The sequence below is a fragment of the Lithobates pipiens genome, unplaced genomic scaffold (genome assembly GCF_037356315.1).
Source record: "Lithobates pipiens isolate NorthernLeopardFrog02 unplaced genomic scaffold, aLitPip1_a1.2 Scaffold_35, whole genome shotgun sequence".
NCBI lineage: Eukaryota > Metazoa > Chordata > Amphibia > Anura > Ranidae > Lithobates > Lithobates pipiens.
The window spans coordinates 6,263,146-6,286,873 of record NW_027507811.1 but is presented as its reverse complement, the minus strand read 5'-3'; the positions used below and the strand labels follow the sequence as shown (position 1 = coordinate 6,286,873).

The window sequence follows — 23,728 nt, the reverse complement described above, 5'->3', positions numbered from 1 at the left end:
CAATTCCTATCGGGAAAACCCTTTCGAGTGTATGCTGTTCCGCCGGACCAAAAACAGCGCATGCTCTGAAGCAAGTACGAGACAGAATCCATTGTCTACTGGTTATTGAACTTCCTTTTTCTAGTGCCGTCGTACGTGTTGTCGTCACCACGTTCTTGATGGTCGGACTTTGGTGTGATCGTGTGTACGCAAGACAGTTTCTGCAGAATTCCGGTGGAACTACGTCAGACAGACCTTCAGAGTTTATTCTGATGGGAAAACCGGTCCCGTGTACAGGGCATTAGAGGTTTCTCGGGGGCTGCAGTTCCTCTGATCTCCACTAGGTGGGGACCTCACTTCTACCCAGACAGGAAGTCTCTATGGAACACAGGAAGTGATGTCGGGTATAAATAAGAAGTTTCGGGCGAGAGGAGAGTCGGGAGAAAGTAGAGAGGAGACATTGCTGGAAGTGGCAGCAGAGGAGGTAATAAGATCCTATTCTCTATTTACACCCAGTAACCCCTCGTCATGTTCATCCTCTTCCTCCATAGTCAATGGCTATAACGCAGACGGCAAGTGTTTAAAGACCCGCCTCTGCCTCTTCCCTCTATGTGTCTTCTACAGGCAGAGGTTGAAGAAAAAGGCCCTCACGAGGGAGGTACATGGAACCAACCTGACTGCTTTGGTTGCCAAGAGTGAGACCTCCCATAACTAGGTACATGCTTCCTGTTTAAAGAACGATTCTGCCTGCTTTTGTAGGTGGGTCGCTTTATTGAGGCTTTCGATGGTCTTACATGTTTGGTGCTACTTCACACCTGAAGCTCTATCTAATTAGGTGCTCAGTAAGGGTCGGTTCACACTAGGGCGACTTGTCAGGCGTCTTAGCCACCTGACAAGTAGCGTCCCGTTCTATACAATGGAACCGTTCTAATCGGAAAGCGGCATAAGTCGCTCCGACTTAGAAAAAGGTTCCTGTACGACTTTGGGGGCGACTTGAGGCGACTTGCATTGACTTCTATACCGGTCGCGTCTGGGTCGCCTGAGGCAGTCACGCTGTAAGTCGTGCTGCCTCAGTGTGAACCGGACCTAAGGATGACCTCAGGCGTGTTTGGAACCCGCGCGTCCAGAGCCCACCAGGAAGTCGTCACTGCGCTAATCACAGGCAGCGAGACATTTTCCCGATCCGTGGCTGCATAGATCGGGAAATGTCTCACTGCCTGTGATTAGCGTGGTGCCGACTTCCTGGTGGGCTCTGCACGTGCGGGTTCCGAACATGCCTGAGCTCATCCTTAGTGCACGTGCACTCTAGATATTTTCCCCCATCCTCCCAGAACAAGTTGTCAGGTCAGTGTGGGTCACTGGTAATCATGACTGCAATTTCTACTGCCATAATGGGGCTTCCAGAAGATCTTTAAAATTCCACCTACACATATTCACCCTGTACCTTGGACCCTGAATACCCCAGGCTATCATGCCGGGATCCTCTGGTGTATCCTCTGGCTTTCACAAGGCTAATCTTCCGCCATCATATACTGGGGATCAGGAACCATTTCCGCCCTTTGAATCTTTACATCCAGGTACCAGAGGTGCTGGGGCATGGGGCCCCCACCCCGATCTAACCTGGATTGCTCTGCTGCAGTAAAGGAGGAGTGTTTTCTGCTGGGTATATAGGACGAGGACAGTGAGGGGGTGACCCACGTCACCCATTCCACCACTTCCTGAGTCTTTTATGGATGAACGGGGGCATCAAAGAGCTTGCAAAGCCACATGGGAAGCTTTTGATCAACGTAGATAGGTTTTTCAAGCAAATTTCACCTAAGTAGTACTACACAGTGAAACAATTAGAGGTTAATTTTGGCGCTGTATTTTTTATTTTATTTTTTATTTCGTTTTTATTAAGTAAATATAAGCATACAGAAATGAGACCATTGACAGAAATACAGATTTAAGGATAAACAGATGGGATCAACCAATGAGATCGAGCAACATTATCAAGTGGAATGCGTTACTTCTTATCGGACGAGTCACCTCACTGCCCGCCGCACCCCGTACGGGAGGAAACTGTGCCGTGGGCAGCCGAGCCCCTCGGCCTCAATCCATTAAAACTACTACGAAAAAAAACAATAGAATCTCAAGGAGGCCTTTAACGACCTGTTGGGTTAACGTTTTTGGTTTAAGGTCGTAATTGCCCAAGGCAGTGTGTCCTGTCAAAGGATGATGGACCGTGTAGAAACTCAAAACGAAGACTGCATCGTAACATTGAGAAGTAAAAGGAGAGAGGATATGTCGCCATTATAATAGTAATTAGGGATGAGCTCGGTGTTCGACTCGAATGTTCGGCTAATTCAGAACTTTGTGGACCGTTCGCACCAAATTCGTGTGGTACCACAATGCACTACACCATTGCAGTGCATTGCTGGCTCATGATTGGCCAAGCATGCACTGTGACCCCGCATGCTTGGCCAATCACAACGCCGGCAGCGAGGAGAGCCATAATTGGCCACAGGCAGGATGCCTGTGGCCAATTATAGCTCAGGGGGTTTAGTACACGCCCCACACTATATAAGGCTGCCAGCGCGGTGGCCTTGTGTAGTGTGTTACCGCGTGCAGGGAAAGAGCAAGATAGGCAGGGACAGTGTTCTTTTCTCAGGCATCTGCAGGAGTTAAAGTGGGTGTTGTGTGCCTCCAGCACAGTATACACCTGGATCTACCCATTTTTGCTGATGTTCTCTAATACAGGCATCTACAGGAGTTAGTGGGTGTTGTGTGCCTCCAGCACAATATACACCCGTATCTACCCTTTATTGCCGGTGTTCTCTAATACAGGCATCTGCAGGCGTTGGTGGGTGTTGTGTGCCTCCAGCACAGTATACACCTGCATCTACCCATTTTTGCTGGTGTTCTCTAATACAGGCATCTACAGGAGTTAGTGGGTGTTGTGTGCCTCCAGCACAGTATACACCCGTATCTACCCTTTATTGCTGGTGTTCTCTAATACAGGCATTTGCAGGCGTTGGTGGGTGTTGTGTGCCTCCAGCACAGTATACACCTGCATCTACCCATTTTTGCTGGTGTTCTCTAATACAGGCATCTGCAGGAGTTAGTGGGTATTGTGTGCCTCCAGCACAGTATACACCTGCATCTACCCATTTTTGCTGGTGTTCTCTAATACAGGCATCTGCAGGAGTTAGTGGGTGTTTTGTGCCTCCAGCACAGTATACACCTGCATCTACACATTTTTGCTGGTGTTCTCTAATACAGGCATCTGCAGGAGTTAGTGGGTGTTGTGTGCCTCCAGCACAGTATACACCCGTATCTACCCTTTATTGCCGGTGTTCTCTAATACAGGCATCTGCAGGCGTTGGTGGGTGTTGTGTGCCTCCAGCACAGTATACACCTGCATCTACCCATTTTTGCTGGTGTTCTCTAATACAGGCATCTGCAGGAGTTAGTGGGTGTTTTGTGCCTCCAGCACAGTATACACCTGCATCTACACATTTTTGCTGGTGTTCTCTAATACAGGAATCTGCAGGAGTTAGTGGGTGTTGTGTGCCTCCAGCACAGTATACATCCGTATCTACCCTTTATTGCCGGTGTTCTCTAATACAGGCATCTGCAGGCGTTGGTGGGTGTTGTGTGCCTCCAGCACAGTATACACCTGCATCTACCCATTTTTGCTGGTGTTCTCTAATACAGGCATCTGCAGGAGTTAGTGGGTGTTGTGTGCCTCCAGCACAGTATACACCTGTATCTACCCTTTATTGCTGGTGTTCTCTAATACAGGCATCGGCATGAGTTAAAGTGGGTGTTGTGTGCCTCCAGCACAGTATACACCTGAAGATAACCCTTATTGCTGGTGTTGTCTGTTGCATATCTTGCATATTAGCCTTTAAAATGATTACTTTTGATTTCGAAGGTTCGAGTACCATAGACTTTTTAATAGGGTTCTAAAGTTCGTACGAATTTTTGGTCCATTCGAAGGTTCTGGTACGAACCGAACCGGGGGGGTGTTCAGCTCATCCCTAATAGTAATGACTGTCTGAGTCCTAAGAACAAGAGTAGACATGAGAGGTAAAGGAAAGAGAGAAGCAGCAGAGAGAGAGAAAAGAGAGGGGGAGGGGGGTGGTAGTGATGGCCACAGGGAGATCATGAGGAAGGCATGGCGCCGATTGTTTGTGGGTCCCAAGTACCATGGAAAGGCCTCACATCTATAAGAAGACCCCGATGTAATGGGCCCAGGGTTCCTATGGCGCTGTATTTATTCCACAAAACCAAAGGTGCCAAATCTCTCCACCCATCCCGATCAGTAATATATTTCTCTCCCCCTTGGTGGGAGTGGCCATGACCCAATCTATAAGGATACACGGTATCTGACAAAAGTCAGTACACCCCTCATATTTGTGTAAATATTTTCTTCTATCTTTTCATGTGACAACACTGAAGAAATGACACTTGTCTACAATGTAAAGTAGTGAGTGTACAGCTTGTATAACAGTGTAAATTTGCTGTCCCCTCAAAATAACTCAACACACAGCCATTAATGTCTAAACCGCTGGCAACAAAAGTCAGTACACCCCTAAGTGAAAATCTCCAAATTGGGCCCAATTAGCCATTTCCCTCTCCGGTGTCATGTGACTCATTCGTTTTACAAGGTCTCAGGTGTGAATGGGGAGCAGGTGTGTTAAATTTGGTGTTTTATCACTCTCACTTTCTCATACTGGTCACTGGAAGTTCAACATGGCACCTCATGGCAAAGGACTCTCTAAGGATCTGAAAAAATGAATTTTAGCTCTACATAAAGATGTCCTAGGTTATAAGATTGCCAAGACCCTGAAACTGAGAGGCATCACAGTGGCCAAGACCATACAGCGGTTTAACAGGACAGGTTCCCCTCAGAACAGGCCTCGCCATGGTCCACCAAAGAAGTTGAGTGCACATGCTCAGCGTCATATCCAGTTAGAGAAAAGAGGAATGCCCCAAGTCCCTTGGGGCATTCCGCTTTTCTCTATTTGGTTCTATACAATTGGGATGTGGTGGTTATTTCTAATTACTGGTTCATTTCTTTATTTTTTTTTTGTGTAAGCGTCATATCCAGAGGTTGTCTTTGGGAAATAAACGTATGAGTGCTGCCAGCATTGCTGCAGAGGTTGTAGGGGTGGGGGGGGTCAGCCTGTCAGTGCTCAGACCATACACCGCACACTGCATCAAATTGGTCTGCATGGCTGTCATCCCAGAAAGAAGCCTCTTCTAAAGATGATGCACAAGAAAGCCCACAAACAGTTTGCTGAAGACAAGCAGACTAAGGAGATGGATTACTGGAACCATGTCCTGTGGTCTGATGAGACCAAGATAAACTTATTTGGCTCAGATAGTGTCAAACGTGTGTGGCAGCAACCAGGTGAGGAGGACAAAGACAAGTGTGTCTTGTCTACAGTCAAGCATGGTGGTGGGAGTGTCATGGTCTGGGGATGCATGAGTGGTTCCGGCACTGGGGGGGCTACAGTTCATTGAGGGAACCATGAATGCCAACATGCACTGTGATATACTGAAGCAGAGCATGATCCCCTCCCTTCGGAGACTGGGTCGCAGGGCAGTATTCCAACATGATAACCACCCCAAACACACCTCCAACACCACCACTGCCTTGCTAAAGAAGGTAAAGGTGATGGACTGGCCATCAACCCTATTGATCATCTGTGGGGCATCCTCAAACAGAAAGTGGAGGAGCGCAAGGTCTCCAACATCCACCAGCTCCGTGATGTCGTCATGGAGGTGTGGAAGAGGACTCCAGTGACAACCTGTGAAGCTCTGGTGAGCGCCATGCCCAAGAGGGTTGAGGCAGTGCCGGAAAATAATGGTGGCCACACAAAATATTGACACTTTGGGCCCATTTTCACTTAGGGGTGTACTCACTTTTGTTTCCAGCAGCTTAGATATTAAATTGGTTATAAACTCTCCCCCACAACTTTGTCCCATGTAAATCAGCATAAAAAAACCCCTAATGAACACTGCTTGTAGATATCTCCTTGCTTAGTATTGTTGTAATCCTTTTTGTTCTTTAGAATGACGTCACTGAGCATGCCCAGATCTATCCTGATTTATGTAACACTCTGTGTACTTTGTCTATCTATTATCAGTTCCTATGGCACACAACACTGAAATCCCAGGAGACTGCAGAATCATTCAGAGCTTCCTCCTACACACCATGTGACATCACATGGAGTGAAAACCAGGGCATCAGACAGCATTACTGCAGTCTTATCAGCTGAAGCTGATAAGACTGACAAAGGCAAACACTACATAATCGGCACAAGTAAATACTATGTAATAAAACAAGTCAGCTATGAACAGGGAAGTAGGGTTGCCATAGAAACGTTGAATTGAGAAGGAGGTTTGGTTAACAGTACAGGAAGTGCTCAATGTAAGGGCGGAAATGCACTTTACTGTGCACTCGGAAAACAATACTTAAGATGGCGCAGCCTAACCCCTGTAAACAAGTTTTTAAAAGTTTCTTTAACCACTTTCAGCCCCGGACCATTTTGCTGGCCAAATACCAGACCACTTTTTGCGATTCGGCGCGGCGTCGCTTTAACTGACAATTGCGCGGTCGTGCGACGTGGCTCCCAAACAAAATTGACGTCCTTTTTTTTCCACAAATAGAGCTTTCTTTTGGTGGTATTTGATCACCTCTGCGTTTTTTTATTTTTTGCGCTATAAACAAAAATAGAGCGACAATTTTGAAAAAAACGCATTATTTTTTTACTTTTTGTTGTAATAAATATCGCCCAAAAATCTAAAAAAAAAAAAAAAAAATTCCCTCAGTTTAGGCCGATACGTATTCTTCTACATATTTTTGGTAAAAAAAATCACAATAAGCGATTATTGATTGGTTTGCGCAAAAGTTATAGCGTTTACAAAATAGGGGATAGTTTTATGGCATTTTTATTAATAATTTTTTTTTTTACTAGTAATGGCGGCGATCAGCGATTTTTTTTTTTTTTTTTTTTTTTTAATTGTGACTGCGACATTATGGCGGACACATCAGACATTTTTGACACATTTTTGGGACTATTGTCATTTATACAGCAATCACTGCTATATAAATGCAGTGATTCCTGTGTAAATGACACTGGCAGTGAAGGGGTTAACCAGCGGGTGGCAGTGTAGGGGTTAAGTGTTCCTAGGGGTGTGTTACTAACTGTTGGGGGGGTTGGGCTTTCATTTAGTGAACACTGATCTCTGCTCCAATCACATGGAGCAGAGATCAGGGTCACTAGTTGCTAGGCAGAACGGGGAGATGCTGTTTACAACGGCATCTCTCCATTCAGCCGCCCCGTGAGACGATCGCGGGTATGCCCGCGGCGATCGAGTCCGGTGGAGCGCTCGCGATGGCAGGGCGGCATTAAAGATTGGACGTACCTGTACGCCAATATGCCTGCCCGTGCCATTCTGCCAACGTACATCGGTGTGCGCTGGTCGGGAACTGGTTAAACAGTAAGTAATATGCGATTTGGGCTGGATTACAGTGGCTATAGTTTGATAATTACTTATTATAATGGACTAAATGAAAAGAAGCATCAGAGTGGGAGGGTTTACTTCCTCTTTAATGGCTGTGTGTTGAGTTATTTTGAGGGGACAGCAAACTTACACTGTTATACAAGCTGTACACTCACTACTTTACATTGTAGACAAGTTTAATTTCTTCAGTGTTGTCACATGAAAAGATAGAATAAAAGATTTACGAAAATTATGAGGTGTGTACTAACTTTTGTGAGATACTGTACACTACATACACACACACACAGCACAAGGCGGTGTTGACACTACGAGACGTTTCTCGGGGCTGCAGTTACTCTGAGCTCCACAAGATGGGGATCTCACTTCTACCATAGAGACAGGAAGTCTCTATTGAAAACTGACAGGAAGTGATGTCAGGTACAGACAGGAAGTGACGTCAGGTACAGACAGGAAGTTCCGGGTGAGAGGTGAATTTGGAGGAATTGTTAGAGAGAAGATCTTGCTGGAACTGGAAGCTGAGGAGGTAATGCGATATTATTTTTATCATAGCTCTTATTGCTGTCCATTACTGGGAACCAAAATTTCATCTGTCGCGCTTTCCCCTTTAAATGTCCCTCTTTTCAGTTTGGTGTATGACCACAACATACAGGGATATACAAGGTAATACTGACATCAAATCATACACATAGGGAGGTCTTTTTTCGACCTCACCTACTATGTACACTCCGATAAATCAATATACTATTTATCTGCCCAAAGTGTGTCTATCACTCTCAGTATTTCCTCAGATTTCAGATGATTTCCCGTATTGAAGTGAAAACGCCGGTATAAAAGAAAAGTAATGGGGAAATAAAACAAGTGTGTTTAACTGATCACATTGTCACCAAATGTCAAGCCCAAAGAAAAGTTTTCCCTGTGAAGGTAAATTCCTACCTCTCGAAATGGAGCTCCGATGCCGGCTGAAGTCTTCTTCAGCAACCGACGGGACCGGGGCGCGTCCATCTCCTTCACAGAGCTCTCTGCTTCCTCACGCCGAGCTCCTCATCGCTGCAGGACAGGACAGGGTACAGGGACACAATAGTGATTATGAAGGTTGTGTAAGAACACCACTACGGAGGACCTGGAGCAGCCTTTCTCAACCATTTTACCCCCATTTTAACCCAGGGCAACCTTAAAGTAATTTTCAGGTCTCGGGGGAACCCCTGATAAAAACCCATTAATTGGTGGTCAGTGGGAACAATGTCCTTTACTTTGGTGGTAAGTGAGAAGAATGCCATTTTTTTACAGTGGTGGTAAGACTGGCCCTCTTACAGAGAGCTATAAATATCATTGGTGTCATACCACTGGCTCCTCCAAGTGTCATTGGCTCAAAACTATGTAGGCACTATCAAATAGGTGGTAAATCAGCCACAGCTCAAGGAACCCCTAGCCAACTCTGGAGGAACCCTAGGGTTCCATGGAACCCTGGTTGAGAATGGCTGACCTAGAGGATATACACATCGGAAAGAGACAGTTTCCAAAGAAGACTTAATCCAGTCATCGGATCATTGTTCGGTGGGAATATTTTTATTTGGGATTTAAGTTTGGCTTTAGGTCATCGTGATTTGGATAAATGTGGGTGTGTAAAGGGTTGTGGTCTTTGAGTTAACAGTTAGCGCTAAAAGGTCATTTTCATTTCCAGTTAAGTACGTTGGACCCCAAAATCATAGGAAAACCCTAAAAGTAATGTTTTACTTACTGTAATCACACTGGGGACCATTCTACCATGATAGAAACCCTCATATTATTTATTTAATATTGGAATTAATATAGCGCTGACAATTTGTGCAGTGCTCTTCCATATAGATTACACCTTGACATCAGTCCCCTACCCTCATGGAGCTTACAGCCTAAGATCCCTAGGACATTCATACATATGCCTATTATGGCTTATTTAGGAGCTAACTGACCTACCAGCATGTCATTGAAGTGTGAGAGAAAACTAGAGTACCTGTAGGAAGAACAAGAAGAACATGCAAACTCCAGGCAGGTAGTGTCATGGCTGGGATCTAACCCAACTACCCTAGTGCTACCAGGCAGAATATTCTCAATACATCCCCATCCTAATATTGTACAACCAGAACAGTCCAGATAATTCTCTGTTATCAATTATTGGTCTACAGGAAACCTGTATATATCACATGACCAATGAGGATGGAGGGGGACCGGAGTCGCATAACTGAGAGGATACTAAACCTCACCCTGGAGATCATCTACCTGCTGACCGGAGAGGTGAGGAGGATTCTGGGAGGTCACATGACATCACTCTTATCTCTATTAATAAAAACACAGACCTGACCGGAGAGGTGAGGAGGATTCTGGGAGGTCACATGACATCACTCTTATCTCTATTAATAAAAACACGGACCTGACCGGAGAGGTGAGGAGGATTCTGGGAGGTCACATGACATCACTCTTATCTCTATTATATAAAACACAGACCTGACCGGAGAGGTGAGGAGGATTCTGGGAGGTCACATGACATCACTCTTATCTCTATTAATAAAAACACGGACCTGACCGGAGAGGTGAGGAGGATTCTGGGAGGTCACATGACATCACTCTTATCTCTATTATATAAAACACAGACCTGACCGGAGAGGTGAGGAGGATTCTGGGAGGTCACATGACATCACTCTTATCTCTATTATTAAAACACAGACCTGACCGGAGAGGTGAGGAGGATTCTGGGATTCTAACATGATATTCCTATTGGTTCCCCAATACAGAGATTTCCTCTTGTGAAGTCCGGTGATCATATGACCATCACAGTGCCTCCATGTGACTCCCTAAAACCTGAGAGACACAACATGGAGAAGATTCTAGAAGTCACCAAGAAGATGATGGAGCTGCTGACAGGAGAGGTGAGGAGGATTCTGGGAATTCTGGGACATTATCCAGTAACAGACAAGGGATGTGTCTGGATGGTGACTGTATCATTGTGTGTGTCAGGTTCCTATAAGGTGTCAGGATGTCACTGTCAATTTCTCCATGGAGGAGTGGGAGTATTTAGAAGGACACAAGGATCTCTACAAGGACGTCATGATGGACAATCAGCCGCCCCTCACATCACCGGGTAAGAGGAGACTTTATTGTAAAGGAGAGAGCAGTACGGAGGCTCCACCTAGATCCCCCATCATCTGATAAACACATAGAAACAATGTATTCAGTCAGTGTGTGTGTTTCCTACAGATGGATCCAGTAATGGGAACCCACCAGAGAGATGTCTCAATCTTCTGTATTCCCGGGATTCCACACAGGAAGATCACAACTATGCACACTGTGATCAGGTAAATGAGTAGCAATTATTGGTAGTTATGTTTTTTTTTTTTTTATACAAGCCTGTTAAATACCAATGAATGTTTTAATATACATGCAGAGCGAAATCCACGAGGATTATAATATTGTTGTTAAGAAAGAGTTTATAGAAGAAGATGAGGAGTATGGTGTGATTGAGGAGTTTTCTAATGAACCCAAGGATATGATGAAGCCACCTAGTAGCAGAAAGCCACCAGAGAGATGTCCCCGTCCTCTGGATTCCACACAGGAAGGTCACACCATCCCCCACCATCATCAGGTAGGTGGAGTTGAGGGTCGGGAACATAAAGTGATTGAACACTCTGACATGTGGAGATGATGTGTGGACTCTACAAGATGATATTTTCTATGTGATCTCACATCATAAATACTTCTATGTTACAGATGTTATTTTCTGCCATTCTGTTGGTTTAGGGTGAAGATCTGATTATCATAAAAGTTGAGGATAAAGTAGAAGAGACATATGTGAGGGATGATCAGCAATATACGGAGGAGGCTGGAATGACGAGGACATTCATAGAGGAGGACACTCCTACAGAGATCAGCACAGGTGACCCATCATATATTCTTATTTCTGCTCTGTTACTAATTGGTCCTAGGTTGATAATGGTCACCTCCCAGAAACCCAGGCCTATGGTCAGTTGTTCTATGGTAAAGGGTCTGCAAGTCTGAATTTGTTTATCAGAGGTCACATGACCCAGTGCCTAGGCTTGTGGTTGTGTGAAGAGCATGGACCTCCCAGTCCCCCATTGGTTCCTACTCTTCTGACAAGGCTGTGTAAATGTAGAAGTGATCTGGGAGGAGGACCAAAGGACTGAAGAGGGGGGAAAAGTCCCGGCTGGTTGGGACCTCCACAGAGAACATCTCCTCACTCATATCTACCTGATCCAGATAGGATCTTGATGGAAGTGAACTAACCCTCTCATATCTATTGATGATGTTTTTATATTTTTCCAGGACACGCCATGGAGAAACCCTCAAAGGATCGTCTCACTTTATCTCCAGGTTGTAGAATGGAAGATGAGGACATCACAGGAGATTGTGGAGGAGAAAAGACAATGATCTCCACTATGGATGGTGGACTTCACAGTGTGGATAGACCATGGAATCCCTCCGACTCTGAGCAACCTCGTACTGTGGGGGATGGGGCCGGGGTTCAGAGGAAGGAGAAATGTTCCTGTCCTGAATGTGCAGAAAGCTTTAGCTCCGAATTAAAACTTTCTGTACATCGGAGATCCCACATGGAAGAAAATCCTTATTCCTGTTCTGAGTGCGGAAAATGTTTTCTTGAAAAATCAGAACTTGTCATACATTACAAATCTCATGCAGGTGAGAAGCTGTACCCCTGCCCTGAGTGCAGGAAATGTTTTTCAGATAAGGCAAATCTTATCAAACATCAAAGATTGCACATTGTGGAGAAGCGATATTCCTGCACTGAGTGTGAGAAATGTTTTTCGCAGAAGTCCGATCTTACTATACATCAGATATCCCACTTGAGGAAAAAGTTATTTTCCTGCTCCGAGTGCGGAAAATGTTATACACGGAAAACAGACCTTTTTAGACATCAAAGAATCCACACGGGTGAGAAGCCGTATTCCTGCCCCGAGTGTGGGAAATGTTTTTCCCAGAAGGCCAATCTTATCATACATCAAAGGTCTCACACGGGTGAGAAGCCGTATTCGTGTTCTGAGTGTGGAAAAAGTTTTTCACATAAGTCCGCTCTTACTGTACATCAGGCATGCCACACCGGGGAAAAGCAGTTTTGCTGTCCCGAGTGCGGGAAATGCTTTTCACATAACACCAGTCTTTCCAGACATAAGAGACTGCACACAGTTGAGAAGCTGTACGCCTGTCCCAAGTGCGAGAAATGTTTTTCACAGAAGTCTGGCCTTACCAGACACCTGAGAACCCACACAACCCTTGAGGTGAATTAGTGTCCTGAGTGTGGGAAATGTCTTCTATATGGATCGTATGTTGCCGTACATCAGAGATCTCACACTGGGAAGAAGCTCACCTCGATATACACCTCAGAAAACACGTGGCTGAGCGCTCCTCTGATCTTTATCATGGAAGAAACACTTTATAAGAACATCAGAGATCACTAAAGACTTCAAAGTTCTGTCTGGCTTCCTCTGCTAGGAGAGAGAAGGAGGGGGTGTCACTGCTGGTTGGGTCCCTCTAGGAGAGAGAAGGAGGGGGTGTCACTGCCGGTTGGGTCCCTCTAGGAGAGAGGAGGAGGGGGTGTCACTGCCGGTTGGGTCCCTCTAGGAGAGAGAAGGAGGGGCGTCACTGCCGGTTGGGTCCCTCTAGGAGAGAGAAGGAGGGAGTGTCACTGCTGGTTAGGTCCCTCTAGGAGAGAGAAGGAGGGGGTGTCACTGCCGGTTGGGTCCCTCTAGGAGAGGGAAGGAGGGGGTGTCACTGCCGGTTGGGTCCCTCTAGGAGAGAGAAGGAGGGGGTGTCACTGCTGGTTAGGTCCCTCTAGGAGAGAGAAGGAGGGGGTGTCATTGCCGGTTGGGTCCCTCTAGGAGAGGGAAGGAGGGGGTGTCACTGCTGGTCGGGTCCCTCTAGGAGAGAGAAGGAGGGGGTGTCACTGCTGGTTGGGTCCCTCTAGGAGAGAGAAGGAGGGGGTGTCACTGCTGGTTGGGTCCCTCTAGGAGAGAGAAGGAGGGGGTGTCACTGCCGGTTGGGTCCCTCTAGGAGAGAGAAGGAGGGGGTGTCACTGCCGGTTGGGTCCCTCTAGGAGAGAGGAGGAGGGGGCATCACTGCCGGTTGGGTCCCTCTAGGAGAGAGAAGGAGGGGGTGTCACTGCTGGTTAGGTCCCTCTAGGAGAGAGAAGGAGGGGGTGTCACTGCCGGTTGGGTCCCTCTAGGAGAGGGAAGGAGGGGGTGTCACTGCCGGTTGGGTCCCTCTAGGAGAGAGAAGGAGGGGGTGTCACTGCTGGTTAGGTCCCTCTAGGAGAGAGAAGGAGGGGGTGTCATTGCCGGTTGGGTCCCTCTAGGAGAGGGAAGGAGGGGGTGTCACTGCTGGTCGGGTCCCTCTAGGAGAGAGAAGGAGGGGGTGTCACTGCTGGTTGGGTCCCTCTAGGAGAGAGAAGGAGGGGGTGTCACTGCCGGTTGGGTCCCTCTAGGAGAGAGGAGGAGGGGGCATCACTGCCGGTTGGGTCCCTCTAGGAGAGAGAAGGAGGGGGTGTCACTGCTGGTTAGGTCCCTCTAGGAGAGAGAAGGAGGGGGTGTCATTGCCGGTTGGGTCCCTCTAGGAGAGGGAAGGAGGGGGTGTCACTGCTGGTCGGGTCCCTCTAGGAGAGAGAAGGAGGGGGTGTCACTGCTGGTTGGGTCCCTCTAGGAGAGAGAAGGAGGGGGTGTCACTGCTGGTTGGGTCCCTCTAGGAGAGAGAAGGAGGGGGTGTCACTGCCGGTTGGGTCCCTCTAGGAGAGAGAAGGAGGGGGTGTCACTGCCGGTTGGGTCCCTCTAGGAGAGAGGAGGAGGGGGCATCACTGCCGGTTGGGTCCCTCTAGGAGAGAGAAGGAGGGGGTGTCACTGCTGGTTAGGTCCCTCTAGGAGAGAGAAGGAGGGGGTGTCACTGCCGGTTGGGTCCCTCTAGGAGAGGGAAGGAGGGGGTGTCACTGCCGGTTGGGTCCCTCTAGGAGAGAGAAGGAGGGGGTGTCACTGCTGGTTAGGTCCCTCTAGGAGAGAGAAGGAGGGGGTGTCATTGCCGGTTGGGTCCCTCTAGGAGAGGGAAGGAGGGGGTGTCACTGCTGGTCGGGTCCCTCTAGGAGAGAGAAGGAGGGGGTGTCACTGCTGGTCGGGTCCCTCTAGGAGAGAGAAGGAGGGGGTGTCACTGCCGGTTGGGTCCCTCTAGGAGAGAGGAGGAGGGGGCATCACTGCCGGTTGGGTCCCTCTAGGAGAGAGAAGGAGGGGGTGTCACTGCTGGTTAGGTCCCTCTAGGAGAGAGAAGGAGGGGGTGTCACTGCCGGTTGGGTCCCTCTAGGAGAGAGGAGGAGGGGGCATCACTGCCGGTTGGGTCCCTCTAGGAGAGAGAAGGAGGGGGTGTCACTGCTGGTTAGGTCCCTCTAGGAGAGAGAAGGAGGGGGTGTCATTGCCGGTTGGGTCCCTCTAGGAGAGGGAAGGAGGGGGTGTCACTGCTGGTCGGGTCCCTCTAGGAGAGAGAAGGAGGGGGTGTCACTGCCGGTTGGGTCCCTCTAGGAGAGAGAAGGAGGGAGTGTCACTGCCGGTTGGGTCCCTCTAGGAGAGAGAAGGAGGGGGTGTCACTGCCGGTTGGGTCCCTCTAGGAGAGAGAAGGAGGGGGGTGTCACTGCCGGTTGGGTCCCTCTAGGAGAGAGAAGGAGGGGGTGTCACTGCCGGTTGAGTCCCTCTAGGAGAGAGAAGGAGGGGGTGTCACTGCCGGTTGGGTCCTTCTAGGAGAGAGAAGGAGGGGGGTGTCACTGCTGGTTGGGTCCCTCTAGGAGAGAGAAGGAGGGGGGTGTCACTGCCGGTTGGGTCCCTCTAGGAGAGAGAAGGAGGGGGGTGTCACTGCCGGTTGGGTCCCTCTAGGAGAGAGAAGGAGGGGGTGTCACTGCTGGTTGAGTCCCTCTAGGAGAGAGAAGGAGGGGGTGTCACTGCTGGTTGGGTCCCTCTAGGAGAGAGAAGGAGGGGGTGTCACTGCCGGTTGGGTCCTTCTAGGAGAGAGAAGGAGGGGGTGTCACTGCTGGTTGGGTCCCTCTAGGAGAGAAGGAGGGGGTGTCACTGCTGGTTGAGTCCCTCTAGGAGAGAGAAGGAGGGGGTGTCACTGCCGGTTGGGTCCTTCTAGGAGAGAGAAGGAGGCGGTGTCACTGCCGGTTGGGTCCCTCTAGGAGAGAGAAGGAGGGGGTGTCACTGCCGGTTGGGTCCCACTAGGAGAGAGAAGGAGGGGGTGTCACTGCCGGTTGGGTCCCTCTAGGAGAGAGAAGGAGGGGGTGTCACTGCCGGTTGGGTCCCTCTAGGAGAGAGAAGGAGGGGGTGTCACTGCTGGTTGGGTCCCTCTAGGAGAGAGAAGGAGGGGGTGTCACTGCCGGTTGGGTCCCTCTAGGAGAGAGAAGGAGGGGGTGTCACTGCCGGTTGGGTCCCTCTAGGAGAGAGAAGGAGGGGGTGTCACTGCTGGTTGGGTCCCTCTAGGAGAGAGAAGGAGGGGGTGTCACTGCCGGTTGGGTCCCTCTAGGAGAGAGAAGGAGGGGGTGTCACTGCCGGTTGGGTCCCTCTAGGAGAGAGAAGGAGGGGGTGTCACTGCTGGTTGGGTCCCTCTAGGAGAGAGAAGGAGGGGGTGTCACTGCTGGTTGGGTCCCTCTAGGAGAGAGAAGGAGGGGGTGTCACTGCTGGTTGGGTCCCTCTAGGAGAGAAGGAGGGGGTGTCACTGCTGGTTGGGTCCCTCTAGGAGAGAGAAGGAGGGGGTGTCACTGCCGGTTGGGTCCTTCTAGGAGAGAGAAGGAGGGGGTGTCACTGCTGGTCGGGTCCCTCTAGGAGAGAGAAGGAGGGGGTGTCACTGCTGGTTGGGTCCCTCTAGGAGAGAGAAGGAGGGGGTGTCACTGCCGGTTGGGTCCCTCTAGGAGAGAGGAGGAGGGGGTGTCACTGCTGGTTGGGTCCCTCTAGGAGAGAGAAGGAGGGGGTGTCACTGCCGGTTGGGTCCCTCTAGGAGAGAGAAGGAGGGGGTGTCACTGCCGGTTGGGTCCCTCTAGGAGAGAGAAGGAGGGGGTGTCACTGCTGGTTGGGTCCCTCTAGGAGAGAGAAGGAGGGGGTGTCACTGCCGGTTGGGTCCCTCTAGGAGAGAGAAGGAGGGGGTGTCACTGCCGGTTGGGTCCCTCTAGGAGAGAGAAGGAGGGGGTGTCACTGCTGGTTGGGTCCCTCTAGGAGAGAGAAGGAGGGGGTGTCACTGCTGGTTGGGTCCCTCTAGGAGAGAGAAGGAGGGGGTGTCACTGCTGGTTGGGTCCCTCTAGGAGAGAAGGAGGGGGTGTCACTGCTGGTTGGGTCCCTCTAGGAGAGAGAAGGAGGGGGTGTCACTGCTGGTTGGGTCCTTCTAGGAGAGAGAAGGAGGGGGTGTCACTGCTGGTCGGGTCCCTCTAGGAGAGAGAAGGAGGGGGTGTCACTGCTGGTTGGGTCCCTCTAGGAGAGAGAAGGAGGGGGTGTCACTGCCGGTTGGGTCCCTCTAGGAGAGAGGAGGAGGGGGTGTCACTGCCGGTTGGGTCCCTCTAGGAGGGAGAAGGAGGGGGTGTCACTGCTGGTTGGGTCCCTCTAGGAGAGAGAAGGAGGGGGTGTCACTGCCGGTTGGGTTCCTCTAGGAGAGAGAAGGAGGGGGTGTCACTGCCGGTTGGGTCCCTCTAGGAGAGAGAAGGAGGGGGTGTCACTGCTGGTCGGGTCCCTCTAGGAGAGAGAAGGAGGGGGTGTCACTGCTGGTTGGGTCCCTCTAGGAGAGAGAAGGAGGGGGTGTCACTGCCGGTTGGGTCCCTCTAGCAGTGTTGTCTGATCTTCACGGGAGCTTCAAAATAATGCCCCGTACACGCGATCGAATTGTCCGGCGTACTTAGTCCGCCGAAACGCATTTTACCGGACAATTCGATCGTGTGTGGGTTTCAGCGGACAATACGTTCGTCAGTATGCTAGTCCGGCGGACTAAGAATGACGCATGCTCAGAAGCAAATTACGAAAAGGAAGCTATTGGCTACTGGCTATTGAACTTCCTTTTTCTAGTCCCGTCGTACGTGCCGTACGTCATCACGCTAGCAAACGCCGGACTTTCTGTGTGTCCGTGTGTGGCCAAGTCCGTTTGGTAGAAAGTCCTCCGGACTATCCGCCGGATTGTTTGCCGAACAATTCGATCGTGTGCATGCGGCATAAGGCATCAGGGTGATAGAGGAGCTTATGGATGAAGAGAAGGGGAGATCAGACTACTTGATAGGACTGACCATTTCAGACCTTTGTTTTTTCAGCCTGCACAGGTAGCTGAACTTGCTTGGAGAGCACCGCCTGCTGGCTGAAGGTGGAAAATATGACCTTTTCAGATGTAACATTTCATATTTTGTTGCTATAGCTGCGAACATATTAGCACATTTTCTTAGCATGAAACAAATGGAGATTAGATATTTCATCTTCTTAAATGCATGCGGTTATTTGTAAATTGATTGATAAAATTCTACCTTAAGATCTGTATGATGAAATGTCCTTTTATTTTATCTAACACTACAAGTAAGGCCCATCTTGTAGGATTTTCTGCAGATTTTTGTCTTCAGATTTACTAAAACCACATAATATGAGGTCAAATCTTAAGAGTTTCAATTTGTATGAAATCGGGCAGTCCCTTGCACCACTTAGTGGTAAATCTGAAGCCAAAATCTGCAGAAAATCTAATAGTGTGTATGGACTCTTAATCTTGTGTCTTAGTAGTTTGGTTTTACCATCTTGTACTTGTTGGAACAGCCGACTCTCCCCCTCTCATGAATTCAGAGGACGTCTGTAGTAGACTCCAATGATAAGTCCATCTGTTCATAGACCCGTCTATCATTCCTCCCGTAATTCCTCCTCCGCACCATCACCACCTCCAACCACAAGATCATCTTCCTTCCTCACTTTCACATCACATCTAACATAGAGAAACCCCCCTCCATCTTTTCTATGTCCTGTGTGCCTCCAAATAAGAGGATCAGCATGAATACAAATAGCCCAGTCTTGTGAGGAGCCAAGCCATGTTTCTGGAACACCAACCACAAGATCATCTTTCTTCCTCACTTTCACATCTCATCTGAAATAGAGAAACCCCCCTCCATCTTCTCTATGTCCCGTGTCCCTCTAAACAGGATCACCATAAATACAACCAGCCCAGTCTTGTGAGGGGTCAAGTCATGTTTCTGGAACACCAACTCCATTCTCATCACTGAAACCACCAACATCTCCCATTCTGCTTGGCAGTTTGCTGGATTTTGTGTATTGAATTGGGGCCGGATTGTGGCCAGCGGGAGTGGAAATATTCCTGGCATCAGTGGGAGTAAACATTGTCACATTTGATATTAGGGGGTGGAATAATGCCCCATCATTGGTATCATAAGGAGGAACAGTGTCCCATCATTGGTATCATAGGGAGGAATAGTTCTCCATCATTTCTTTCATAGGGAGGAATAGTTCTCCATCATTTCTTTCATAGGGAGGAATAGTTCTCCATCATTTCTTTCATAGGGAGGAATAGTTCTCCATCATTGGTATCATAGGGAGGAATAGTTCTCCATCATTGGTATCATAGGGAGGAATAGTGCCCCATCATTGGTATCACGGGGGAATAGTGCCCCATAATTGGTATCGTAGTGAGGAATAGTTCTCCATCATTGGTATCATAGGGAGTAATAGTGCCCCATCATTGGTATCACAGGGAGGAATAGTGCCCCATCATTGGTATCATGGGGGAATAGTGCCCCATAATTGGTATCGTAGTGAGGAATAGTTCTCCATCATTGGTATCATAGGGAGTAATAGTGCCCCATCATTGGTATCACTGGGAGGAATAGTGCCCCATCATTGGTATCATGGGGAGGAATAGTTCTCCATCATAGGGAGGAATAGTGCCCCATCATTTGTATCACATGGAGGAATAGTAGTCCATCATTGGTACCACAGGGGGAATAGTGACCCACCATTGGTATCATAGGGAGGAATAGTTCTCCATCATTGGTATCATAGGGAGGAATAGTTCTCCATCATTGGTATCATAGGGAGTAATAGTGCCCCATAATTGGTATCACATGGGGGAATAGTGCCCCATAATTGGTATCATAGGGAGGAATAGTTCTCCATCATTGGTATCATAGGGAGGAATAGTGCTCCATCATTGGTATCATAGGGAGGAATAGTGCTCCATCATTGGTATCACAGGGGGAATAGTGACCCACCATTGGTATCATAGGGAGGAATAGTGCCCCGTAAATGGTATCATAGGGAGGAATAGTTCTCCATCATTGGTATCATGGGGAGGGATGATTCTCCATCATTTGGTATTATACAGAGTAATAGTGCCCCATCATTGGTATCATGGGGAGGGATGATTCTCCATCATTGGTATTATACAGAGTAATAGTGCCCCATCATTGGTATCACAGGGAGGAATAGTGCCCCATCATTGGTATCACAGGGAGGAATTGTAGTCTATCATTGGTATCACAGGGAGGAATAGTGCCCCATCATTGGTATCACAGGGAGGAATTGTAGTCCATCATTGGTACCACAGGGGGGAATAGTGCCCCATAAATGGTATCATAGGGAGGAATAGTTCTCCATCATTGGTATCATAGGGAGGAATAGCTCTCCATCATTGGTATTATACGGAGTAATAGTGCTCCATTTTTGGAATCACAGGGAGGAATATTGACCCATTATTAGTGTCAGTGGGAGAAATGGTGCCCCATTGATGGTGTCAATTGGCAGAATTTTGTCTCGTATCAGTGGGAGGAATAGTGCCCAAAGAGCTGGATAAAGGCAAGCAAAGGGCCACAATTTGCAGACCACTGCTCTAAGGAGAGATGTGAATGGCCCAATGGCATAGGACGCTCTCGGGAAGGCAGAGAGGTGACCTTAGCTGGAAATTTGATGTTAAATGAGGTATACAAACTTCACATGCGGGCAGAGAAGGTTGGGCACACACTTGGGAAAAAATATCCAAGTCTAGTAATTTCTGGACCTGCCAGTTCTTCCTTAATATGTTCTGTTAAGCTCTGCCAGAAGGGAGCTTTGAGAGCTTCAATACTCCAGGAGAGCTCAGTCGTGTGTGAAATTGAATGGTAAACTCCACCTCAAAGGTACTTTGATGGAGCCAAAGAATGACCTTGCTTCGGAGGAGGTTCATGGCTGTTATGCTCTCAGTAACAGGATCAGGTTTTTCCCAGAGTAGATCAGCCTAGGCCAAAGCATCCCCCTGAGAGCAGGAACCCAACATCAGCCACCTTATGGTGGTCAAAAGAAAATGCTGTGGCTGTAATTCAAAGTGGAGTTCACAAAGACGCTACCGGCCCCTCAGACCTCCGGAGAAGGGGGGCATCGGATGCAGGGTGAAGACATTGCCGAAGTCACCAGCTGCTGAGTAGGACGTAGCGGAGACAGGGTTGGCTGTTCAAGTACTGTAGCAAGGGAGGCCTGTATCTGATCCAGCCGATTGATGACCGCATGGAGATGACGCATCATCTGAACTTGTGTGGCCTCATAAGCAGAAAGTCTTTAGAAGAGACCTTCATTTTAATCTGCAGATTGATGTAGACCCCTCAGACATTTTGGTTCGAGCAAACTGCCACTGGCTGGCAAGAACCTAGTGTAGCAGCTGGGCATATGGTGGAGAAAAAAAAAACACATAGTGGATACAGAGGACTCTGCTGGCTGCTCACTTAGCGGTGGTGAGAGCCCAGAAAAGGGCTGAGGCACAGAATCCAGGATACCACCTAATCTTCGGGAGCTCATAAAAGTAGAGATTATATGCTGCAGGTGATATTTAGGTTGCAGTCCTCTGGCTCACCCGAGCAGGCAGGCACAATGGAGAGCAGGTGAGATGCTCTTGCTGGGGCACTGGACTTACAAGGCAGCAGGGTACACAAGGACAGAGAAAATAGGAATAGGCTGAGAAACAAAATAAAAGCCACATAGGCTGGGAGTGCAAGGGTGCAGATAACAAGGCTGGCTGGGACTCACAGGGGAAAAAGAATGGTGCAGAAAAACAAACTGAAGAGCAGAGTGAGACAGGGAGGTCAAAGAAGTTGGAATAAGGGTAGGAGTGCATGGAGTGACAAAAGCAGAATACAGACAAATGAACACAAGGCTGGAATATACTGGGAGCAAGACTGGAACACACTGGGAGCAAGGCTGGAACACACTGGGAGCAAGACTGGAACACACTGGGAGCAAGGCTGGAACACACTGGGTGCAAGGCTTGGATACACTAGGAGTAAGGCTGGAATACACTGGGAGTTAGGCTGCAATATGCTGGGAGCAAGGCTGGAATATGCTGGGTGCAAGACCAGAGTATATTTGGAGCAAGGCTGAATTACACTGGGAGCAAGACTGGAACACACAGGGGGCAAGGCTGGATTATACTGGGAGCAAGACTGGAACACACAGGGGGCAAGGCTGGATTATACTGGGAGCAAGACTAGAGCACACTAAGAGCAAGGCTGGAGCACACTAAGAGCAAGGCTGGAACACACTGGGAGTAAAGGCTGGAATATACTGGGAGCAAGACAAGGCTGGAACACACTGGGAGCAAGACTGGAATATACTGGGAGGAATGCTGGAACACGCTAGGAGCAAGGCTGGAACACACTGGGAACAAGACTGCAACACACTAGTGGCAAGGCTGGAACACACTGGAAGTAAGGCTGGAACACACTAAGAGCGAGGCTGGAACGCACTGGGAGCAAGACTGTAATTTACTGGGAGGAATACTGGAACACATTAGGACCAAGGCTGGAACTCACTGGGAGCAAGACTGTTAGCAAGGCTGGAATTTACTGGAAGCAAGGCTGGAACACACTGGGTGCAAGGCTTGAATACACTAGGAGTAAGGCTGGAATACACTGGGAGTAAGGCTGCAATATGCTGGGAGCAAGGCTTGAATATGCTGGGTGCAAGACCGGAGTATATTTGGAGCAAGGCTGGATTACACTGGGAGCAAGGCTGGATTATACTGGGAGCAAGACTGGAACACACAGGGGGCAAGGCTGGATTATACTGGGAGCAAGACTAGAGCACACTAAGAGCAAGGCTGGAGCACACTAAGAGCAAGGCTGGAACACACTGGGAGTAAAGGCTGGAATATACTGGGAGCAAGACAAGGCTGGAACACACTGGGAGCAAGACTGGAATATACTGGGAGGAATGCTGGAACACGCTAGGAGCAAGGCTGGAACACACTGGGAACAAGACTGCAACACACTAGTGGCAAGGCTGGAACACACTGGAAGTAAGGCTGGAACACACTAAGAGCGAGGCTGGAACGCACTGGGAGCAAGACTGTAATTTACTGGGAGGAATACTGGAACACATTAGGACCAAGGCTGGAACTCACTGGGAGCAAGACTGTTAGCAAGGCTGGAATTTACTGGAAGCAAGGCTGGAACACACTGGGTGCAAGGCTTGAATACACTAGGAGTAAGGCTGGAATACACTGGGAGTAAGGCTGCAATATGCTGGGAGCAAGGCTTGAATATGCTGGGTGCAAGACCGGAGTATATTTGGAGCAAGGCTGGATTACACTGGGAGCAAGGCTGGATTATACTGGGAGCAAGGCTAGAGCACACTAAGAGCAAGGCTGGAGCACACTAAGAGCAAGGCTGGAACACACTGGGAGTAAAGACTGGAATATACTGGAAGCAAGACAAGGCTGGAACACACTGGGAGCAAGACTGGAATATACTGGGAGGAATGCTGGAACACACTAGGAGTAAGGCTGAACACACTGGGAGCAAGACTGCAACACACTAGTAGCAAGGTTGGAACACACTGGGAACAAGACTGCAACACACTAGTAGCAAGGTTGGAACACACTGGAAGTAAGGCTGGGACACATTAGGAGCAAGGCTGGAACACACTGGGATCAAGGCTGGAGCACACTGGAAGTACGGCTGAAACACACTAAGAGCGAGGCTGGAACGCACTGGGAGCAAGACTGTAATATACTGGGAGGAATACTGGAACACATTAGGACCAAGGCTGGAACACACTGGGAGCAAGACTGTTAGCAAGGCTGGAATAAACTGGGAGCAATGCTAGAGCACCTTGGAAGCAAGGCTAGAACACACTAGGAGAAAGGCTGGAACACACTGGGAGTGAAGGCTGGAATAAACTGGGAGCAAGGCTGAAATATACTGGGAGCCAGACTGGAA

The 23,728-nt window shown here is 48.8% G+C and overlaps 2 protein-coding genes across 3 annotated transcripts in view; one reads left to right on the top strand and one right to left on the bottom strand.

The window, feature by feature from the left end:
• LOC143955460 (uncharacterized) overlaps positions 1 to 23,728 on the bottom strand; it is a 121,529-nt gene that overhangs the window by 26,479 nt on the left and 71,322 nt on the right. Inside the window, exon 14 of the mRNA XM_077465503.1 lies at positions 8,603 to 8,617. Coding sequence (XP_077321629.1) covers positions 8,603 to 8,617 — 15 coding nt within the window. The remainder of the gene's footprint in view (positions 1 to 8,602; positions 8,618 to 23,728) is intronic.
• LOC143955704 (uncharacterized) lies at positions 405 to 18,027 on the top strand. 2 transcript variants are annotated; one of them, XM_077465818.1, is made up of 8 exons: positions 405 to 463; positions 9,660 to 9,768; positions 10,266 to 10,400; positions 10,489 to 10,612; positions 10,729 to 10,826; positions 10,916 to 11,113; positions 11,269 to 11,404; positions 11,812 to 18,027. In XM_077465818.1, exons 2-8 carry the CDS (start codon positions 9,685 to 9,687, stop codon positions 12,786 to 12,788), a joined length of 1,752 nt encoding a protein of 583 aa, XP_077321944.1. In that variant the 5' UTR covers positions 405 to 463; positions 9,660 to 9,684; the 3' UTR covers positions 12,789 to 18,027. The 2 variants fall into 2 exon arrangements, with proteins under 2 accessions (XP_077321944.1, XP_077321945.1); XM_077465819.1 differs by lacking the exon at positions 405 to 463 and adding an exon at positions 7,956 to 8,020.

Bases quoted from the DNA above. Each gene is read 5' to 3' on its own strand.
- LOC143955704 (XM_077465818.1), top strand. From the start codon at position 9,685: ATGAGGATGGAGGGGGACCGGAGTCGCATAACTGAGAGGATACTAAAC. The intron at 10,401-10,488 runs GTGAGGAGGATT...TGTGTGTGTCAG, and splicing joins TGGAGCTGCTGACAGGAGAG to GTTCCTATAAGGTGTCAGGA. The intron at 10,613-10,728 runs GTAAGAGGAGAC...TGTTTCCTACAG, and splicing joins GCCGCCCCTCACATCACCGG to ATGGATCCAGTAATGGGAAC.